This window comes from Arachis hypogaea, chromosome 16 (assembly GCF_003086295.3).
Source record: "Arachis hypogaea cultivar Tifrunner chromosome 16, arahy.Tifrunner.gnm2.J5K5, whole genome shotgun sequence".
Classification (NCBI taxonomy): domain Eukaryota; kingdom Viridiplantae; phylum Streptophyta; class Magnoliopsida; order Fabales; family Fabaceae; genus Arachis; species Arachis hypogaea.
The window spans coordinates 134,444,724-134,453,706 of record NC_092051.1 but is presented as its reverse complement, the minus strand read 5'-3'; the positions used below and the strand labels follow the sequence as shown (position 1 = coordinate 134,453,706).

The 8,983-nt window shown below is 24.2% G+C and overlaps 1 protein-coding gene across 1 annotated transcript; it reads left to right on the top strand.

The window, feature by feature from the left end:
* Positions 1 to 323: 323 nt before the first annotated feature.
* On the top strand, positions 324 to 7,162 carry LOC112755109 (triacylglycerol lipase 2-like). The gene is made up of 9 exons (XM_025803013.1): positions 324 to 476; positions 1,962 to 2,081; positions 3,805 to 3,945; positions 4,087 to 4,197; positions 5,201 to 5,344; positions 5,674 to 5,714; positions 6,057 to 6,136; positions 6,649 to 6,744; positions 6,840 to 7,162. The coding sequence occupies exons 1-9, from the start codon at positions 324 to 326 to the stop codon at positions 7,160 to 7,162; spliced, it is 1,209 nt and encodes a 402-aa protein (XP_025658798.1).
* The last annotated feature ends 1,821 nt before the right edge of the window (positions 7,163 to 8,983 follow it).

Below are 8,983 nucleotides of genomic sequence, written 5' to 3'. Positions count from 1 at the left end.
TATTAAACTCTAATCTAATTAAGTCATTGTGAGTTACCAATAGCCCTAAGGAAGAAGTTCCAAATATTAGTGGACCCCTCAATAACTTCCCAAAACGCCCAAAGAAAAGAGAAACCATATCCTTTTAGACCTTAAAAAAACCCTATAAATTAAAGAGAGGAAACACATGAGAATCAGAAACGAAGTCTGTTTTCCCATTCCTTTGTCCTCCTAATTTCTCTTTCATTATTTCACACACCCCTCCCCCTTCTCTCTCTCTACTACTCAATTATCCCCACACCTTCATAAGCATAAAATAATAAACCTTTATTATTATTATTATTATGTCTCTCTTGGCTATTACCCTGTGGCTTTTATTTTTCTTTTCATCATCTGTGGTTCATTCAGGAGCACAGGGCTCTAGCCGTGGCTCCTTAGGTGATGGCATATGTGCCACTTCTGTTGTTGTTCATGGTTACAAGTGCCAGGAACTTCAAGTAAGAACCACAACAGAGGCCTTAAGAAAATAAAGACATGTCCATAAAAACGTTGCTTATTATATGATAGCACATCACTACGACAGCTTAGATATATAATTGAAAATGTTGCCCTAGATTTTAGGTGACATTTTTTATAAGCGCCAAGCGGCAACATTATTCAACCATTGTCAAACGTAGAAATTCGCCTACATAAAAGTCAATTTAGTTAAACATGTAGCAAACCAAATTTCAGACATTATAAAAGTCAAATTCTTATAATTAATTTTAATTTTATTCAAATTTATAATATATAACTTATTAATATATATAAAATTATTGTTTGAAAAATAGACAAATTTAGGATAAATTACATTAATAAAATGATAGTAGAAAAATTTTATATAGATATCTTATTTCTAATTTCAATACATGTATGTCTGATCTTTTATCTAAATCATGTAAATCGTATCTAGTAAATTCGATTCCACACCATTCACATTGTATTGAATCAATTTATGTTAAAATAGTGAAAATAAATCAATCGAATCAGCTTTCATCAATTTATGCTTAAATTTTGGCAGCCATAATAAACCAAACAACATTTGTGCAATCTAAAATTTCTTTGTCCTTCCCCATGATGTCATTGTCCTTCCTAGGGTAACATGCAAATATGCAAATACATGACTTTGATGACATGTCCTATTATAGTGTTTTTTCTTGCATTTGTTTTAAATTTTGAATTATCTTTTAATAATTTTTATACTAAATAAAAAAAATTAATTTTAATATACTGATAATATAAAATATTTTATTTAATTATTCAATAATATTTATTTTTTAAATAACTATTTATGTAATTAATATAAAAGATAATTATTTTTTTTAACGTGGTATTATACAATTAAATGCATATGTAAAATTAATTTATGTTGACAATGTATTAAGATTAAATTTTTAAATAAATTTATTTTTCAAAAAAAAAAATCAATCTCATATTTCTTTTAAATCATCTACAATTCTTTTTAATAAATAACAAATTAGTCTTTAATTTTTGTTAAAAATAATATGTTATTACTTTAAAAGTTTAATTATTTTATTAGTTCTTATAATTTTACCAAATTTATAATTAGATTTTTATATATATTTTTTTTAATTGAATTTTTATACTGCTTTTAATTTTGTAATTAGATCATTTTTATGTCAAAAATATTAAAATTAACAAAATATATTTTCCTAACATTAATAGATATTTTTTCGTAAAAACCTCTTTGACTACATATTTTTAGGGTTAGTTCTTTGATCATGTGTTTTAAAGTTGAGTTTTTTTACCACATATTTTTAAGGAGGAAAATTTCGTTAATTTTAACGTTTTGTAGTATATATTTGTGAATTGTGATGGTTATGGTAAAATTGTGGGAGACATAAAGGTTATTTATTAACTTGAAAGAAACTACTATATTTGGTAAACGTTAATTGGATTATATCTTCTTCTTCTTTTCTGAGGTTACAACTGCAGATGGGTACATTCTTAGCGTCCAAAGAATCCCAGAAGGTAGAAGTGGCAATGGGAATAATAATAATAATAAGAAGCAGCCAGTGATAATTCAGCATGGAATATTAGTGGTAAGTGCACACAATAAACACCCTACTATATATTATTCTTGAATTATTACGACTCTTTATTTGCCTATGATGCATATATATAACGTGTCAATTCACATAAATTTTTTTATTAGCAAAATATATAATTGACATCATACTGCATTGTATTTGCTAGAGTTTAATTTTAAGTGTGTCATTATAAATATGTTAGTGAGATTATTAGTTATTTTAAAGTGAAGTTTAATTACGTAAATATGTATATTAGTTTTTGTGGAAAATGCTGGTTATTAGCGCGATAACTAATTTCACATAATATGAACTTATTAAGATATACGTGTTCAAATTATTATTGAAAAGTATATATATAGTTTCAGACATACGAGCTAAGGTCAAATGTGCATTTGGATGAAACTTATAATATTCTATATTTCTATCTATTCAGAAAACTGAATTTCAGATTTTTACTAAAATTACCAGTTGGCGTTATGCAGTAATAACGAGGTTGAACCACAAACTTCTTGAGTTACATCTATCTAATATATGAAAAAATTATAGAAAATAGAAAATTAATTTTTAATTGATTAATATTAGTCTTTTTAAGTTAAATTATTTTAACAATTTAAAATTTAGAGTTTATAATTTAGAATTTAAAATTAAAATTTTATAATTTAAAGTCTAAAATTTAAAATAAATAAAATAATTTTAAAAAAATTGACTGATCTTATCTGAAAAAGATTAACTCCCTAATATTACTTATAGTACATAGATGTGTAGACAAATGACCGATCTTATTAGAGAAATGATAAAATTTAGTTAAGAAGAATTTTAAATATTAAAATTTTTAAAAGTTACGTATCTAAAATATAAAAATTTTGCATTTATATTATTAGTTGAATTTGGTTAATTTTTACTATTTTTTAATTCTGTTCTTGTTGTATTAAATTTTTTTAGTTCCTTATAATTTGCTACTGACTTTAGAGGAAGAATTTAGACACTGCAGAATATCAATGCATGAATTGTAATAATTATCATAGTTTTATATAATTTTTTTAAAATTAATAGTAGACCCATGATTTATATAAAAAATGAAAGGATAAAAATATTATTTTTTCTTATTTAGGATAATCTAATAATTTTTATATTCAGTTAATTTATTTAAATAATTTATCCTGATTAATAAATTCTATAATTTCTAGTAAAAATTTATATATAATTATTTTTTATATAAAATTAATAATTAAAATTTATTAAATAATAATTTAATCAAAAATCTATTAAATTATCTATATTTTAGTCCCATGCATATATAGTGGTCTTTTACTTTCAATTGATTATGTTACACACAACATCTATTATATTTAAAATTATTTTATATAATAATAATATAATATTCATAATATTTGTAATACATATTTATTACATCTGAATTATATATAATTATTATACTGATACTTAATAAATATTACATAAAATAATGGAATTTAAGAAATAAATAAATAAATAAATTCGCTAGAAAACCAATAGACTGTGAGTTAAAAAATGAACATCACCCATACTATTCAAGTACATAAAATCACTCATCTCAAAAGTTTAAACTAATAGAAAAAGATAACACTAATGATTATCTCTAATACTGAATCGGACATCCTTAAACCTCCATTATACATATTGTAATCATATTTCATTGACTTCCTATACTTCTTCATAAATAAATAATAAAGTATATATGTATACGTGGGTGCAGGACGGGATGACATGGCTTTTGAACGGTCCAGATCAAAACCTGCCATTGATATTAGCTGATAACGGCTTCGATGTTTGGATTTCTAACACCAGAGGCACCAGATTCAGTCGCCGCCATATCTCATTGGACCCTTCTACTCCGGTTTACTTTCTTCTTTCTCTCCCCTTTTTATTTCTTAACTTTAAACTATATTATTTAAATGCCTTACTATTTAAATCACTCAAATATAAAAATAGAAAATATAGTTTAAACCTAATGTTAATTTTCTGAATAACAACACAGGCGTACTGGAATTGGTCGTGGGAAGAACTGGGTAGGTATGATCTACGTGCTGTTGTGGAGTATGTGTCCAACCAAACAGGACAAAAGATTCATTACATCGGCCATTCACAGGTACTACATCACCTACTTTCTTTCTTGCTTCCTTACTTTTACTTCAGCTTCCTTCCAGATTTTTTTAAGTAAAACGTTAATAAAGTAATAAAATAGAGAATTAATTATTATTAAATTAAAACAATAAAATATTAAAAATATTATTTGTACGTTAAAATTAATTATTATGTATTTATATAAATATATATGTTATTTAATTTATTTTTAAAATATATTTAATATTTTAACGTATATTTTATATTAATGACTGATTTTAGTAAGTCATTTTAATTTGGATATAATATAATTATAAAATATATATTTTATAAAAATTATAAATTTAATAATAATTAATTTTTATTTTATTATTTTATTATTTTTTTTTACTTTAGAAGATTTAAACTCTTTCAACTTTGAATTTAGTTTTGTTACCTATTTTGAAAAGTAATGGAGTTAATTTTTTTATTAATATCAGTTATTTATTCGAAATTATTTTTATTTTAAATTTAAATATTTTAGATAGCAATTAAAAATAAATTTATTATAAAAATTCGAATACTATTAATTTAAAAATTATTTTTTTATAATTTGTATTGTCAATGTGGCACTTTTTATTGATATTGTGAATAAAACATTGAAAATATATAAACTTTAAATTTTAATATATTAAATTTTTTAATTTTTGAACAATATATTTAGAACACGGTTTATAATTACATCTATCATTGTGACTATTTACAGTTTTACACATTCATTAAAATCTATAATTACAATTTTTTTACCAAAATAACTCTGTTTATTACTAATTTATTCATCTTAATTATTAACTATTAAGAGTTTGGCGGTTACTAGTGACTTAGTGTACTTGGAATTGTGAAAATGACACAAATTATTAATTGAAACAAATTTACAAATGATTACAACAGCCATGGATATCGTGATGAGAATAAATAATCACATAGAATAACCATAGTATTGTGTGGGAAATTTATCTGAACTAGAAATTAAAGAGCATGTTTGGCAGGGAACATTGATAGCTTTGACTGCCTTCTCGGAAGGGAAATTGGTGAATAAACTGAAATCAGCGGCATTATTGAGCCCAGTAGCCTATTTGAGTCATATGACCACTGAACTATTAAATGTTGCAGCTAGGTTATTTCTTGATCAGGTAACTAAATACAACCAACTTAATATTATTAGAATTTATTATTTTTTATTATCACTTAATTATTAATTTATTTTTTTTAATTTTTTAATTTAATAATATATTTTATTTTATATTATTAAATATTAATAATTAATTAATAATAAAAAATAATAAATTTTGATGATCTTCTAACTTTTTCCTTTCTTTTTATGACATATAACTACCTATTGTAAAGGGCATAAAAGAAATTTTGTTTTCCTGTTTAATTTTATGAATTTTATATAACTTATATAACATTGTACAGATGATAAAATGACCTTGTTTTTGTCTTTGACTCTTTTGCCCAATAGCTCATAAAAACATTGGGGATAGCGGAATTCAGTACAAGAGGGTAAGAAGTTAAGAACAAAACAAAAATAGCCGTCTGGTTATGTATACTTCAACTCTATCACGTTTCATGCATGTAATATAATTTATTTATTTTTTATTATATTAAAGACATACTAATCTAAATTATTTAATTTAATTTAATTATACATTTATTATGCTTATATTATTTAATTATTTTAACAGTGATTAAATAACACAAAATAAAGTACAAGGTAATTAAAAAATAAAAAATAAAGTAATTTTTAAAATTATTTTTTATTGTCCTTTAAGATATATATTTTTTTAACTTTTATGTGTGTTGTATAATGCATTTTTAATTTTTAATTTTTAATTTTTTTAATAGGATACCTTTTCAATCCTTTCTCAACCAACTTTGCGCTCAGCCTGGAGTTGATTGTTCCGACTTGTTCACTGCTATAACAGGTTTTGACCTTGACCATACTCTATTGATAATTTGATTTCAACCACTGGATAGAATAGAAATAATTAAAAAAAAATAATTGTTACATTGTCACTAAAAATGAGTTATTTGATATATTAAATATAAAATAATCATATATTGACTTTTTAATTAAGTTTTATAAATAAGTAATTTGATTTACACTTATTACAAAACTTCAGAAATAATACAATCAAATTAGATTTATATTTATGATAAAATTACAATAGAAATATAAAAAAAAACAGAAATAACTAATTTTTTATATTCATAAGAAATTTGATTATATGGTGTTAAAAGACTTGATTATTTGAATATAAGGAGTCTAATTATTATATAATAAAATATTCATTAGTTTTGTTGGTTAATTATTATTTTGTTAGAAAAAAATATATAAAACCTAAATATAAATAATTAAATATACACAAATGCATGGTAATGAATTTGAATTAGACATAGCATTTTAATAACTATCTACACTCAATTTTTTTTTCAGGTAATAATTGTTGCCTCAATTCTTCAGCTGTTAGTCTATTCTTGAAGAATGAACCTCAGTCAACATCAACAAAGAATTTGATACACTTTGCCCAGAGTACGTCGTAGTTCATTAGTAATTACATACTACCATAAATAATTTGTGAATTTTAATCTACCAATGATTAAATATTTGTGAACTATTTTTTGCAGTTGTTAGAAGTGGGGTTGTGGCAAAGTTTAATTATGGGAGAGGAGACCAAAATATTAGAATCTATGGAAAAGCATCCCCTCCAATTTACAACCTATCTAATATCCCTCATGACCTACCTCTATTTCTCAGCTATGGTGGTCGAGATGCTCTTTCTGATGTTCTTGATGTGCAAACTTTACTTGATTCTCTAAAGTTTCATGATGTTGATAAGCTTAGTGTTCAGTTTATCAAAGACTATGCTCATGTTGATTTCATTATGGGGGTCAATGCCAAAGACATAGTGTACAATGCTGTCATTTCATTTTTCAACAGATTTAATTAATTAAATCTTACAGGGAGGAGAAACATGCCATGTACTAGGCTATTAGCCTATATATTAATATATCATCACCGATTTGAATATAGGTCATCTAATGATTAAATTTATATTACGCAATAATGATTCATGCAAAATGATATATGATGGCCATCAACAATTTCTTAAGATAGCGACGGTTATTTTGCGGCGGTTGTGTGAAATCGCCGCAAAACGACAACCTACGGCGCATATAACGGCGGTTAAGGGTTGGGGCCGCAATCAGGCCGACATTTAGCGGCAGTTTTTCTCGAACTGCCGCTATATTTCAATTAGGTTTGCATTTCGCGGCGTCTTTTTAAAAACCGCCGCTATATGTACTACGGGGTGAGTTATTGTTTTACATTTTGCGGCGATTTTGTTTAAACCGCCACAAAATGCGTATTACCACATATTGCAATGTTTTCTTTAGTAATAACCATCTGAGTATAATCTAATTAAGTAAACATTACTATCTTAAGCTACATATGTTTAAATCATTGTTACACTAATTTATATATGGTCCAAAAGTATATAAAGAGTACAATGAAAATTACATTTAATAATATCTATAATAAATAAGAATAATAATAATTATAAATATTTTTTATAAATTATTAAAAATCAAATATTTTCTAAAAATAATAATTATAAATATTTTCTATAAATTATTAAAAATAATAATTAAAAATATTTTCTACAAATCATTAAAAATTCAAAATTTTATAATTTTACCAAAATTATCATTTTAAATTTTAAAATGTTTTATTTTAATGATTTGTTGAGCATTTATTAAAATAAAAAATTTAAAATTTTTATTAATAACAATCTTAACCTGTATTCTTAGATATAAGAATTCATAATAGCAAAATTCAAAATTAATTAATATTTTACCAAAATTAAATTCTAAATAGAATAAAAATATTTTTATATAAAACCGATTAATGATCTGCATATTATCATGGTTAATAAATTCAATAATGCTAACTGACTAACAAATATAATATTTTTGGCAAATATTTCACTAATTTTAAATATTAAAGACTAAATTCTAAATTTTAATAAATATTTTAGAAAATGTTAGATTTTTAATAATTTATAAAAAATATTTATAATTATTATTTTTGTTATTTGTTATTGAATGTACTCTTTATTGAATTTATTATGGATATAACTAAATGTACTCTTTATATACGCTTGGATCATATATAAATAGATGTAAATTAATTCGATCTACTATGGTCTAAAATTAATTCGAAATATACCGATTTGAATTACTAGGAACGTCCTAGCATGCATAATTTGAATCACCCTAATTTAAACTCCATTAAGATTACATGCAATCATAATTTGAATTGGACAAATTTGAATTACAAGCATCACTACTAATTCGAATAGGACTAATTTGAATTAGTGTTGGTTTGTCTCATTCGAATGGGACTGATTCGAATTACATAAGAATGTGCTTTTGGGATATCCTGGTAATGTTTTTCAATTTGGTAGAATTGTGTAATTTGGTCGTCCATTTGGTTTAATTGTGCATTTTGCCCAATATATAAGGTGCCTTTTATAACTATGATCATATATAAAGTATAGAACAATTCCTTAAGATAGCGCTATAATAATTATGTATGATATATATAATTATTAGCGCTATATATCGAAGAGTCACTTGGCTTGGTGGCAGCATGACATTGTTAAAGCTTTTCCTTCTTCCAGGTTCAAGGTTCGAGCCCTGCCTTCTTCATTTGTGGAAGGCTTTACATAGTTGATCCACATGACCACCGGATGGTCTGGTCCGATTCCAAT

What these genes read in the sequence shown, in the direction of transcription:
- LOC112755109 (XM_025803013.1), top strand. Translation starts at nt 324, where the DNA reads ATGTCTCTCTTGGCTATTACCCTGTGGCTTTTATTTTTCTTTTCATCA. An exon ending in ATTACATCGGCCATTCACAG is followed by an intron (nt 4,198 to 5,200) that starts GTACTACATCAC and finishes CATGTTTGGCAG; the next exon opens with GGAACATTGATAGCTTTGAC. An exon ending in TTTGATACACTTTGCCCAGA is followed by an intron (nt 6,745 to 6,839) that starts GTACGTCGTAGT and finishes TATTTTTTGCAG; the next exon opens with TTGTTAGAAGTGGGGTTGTG.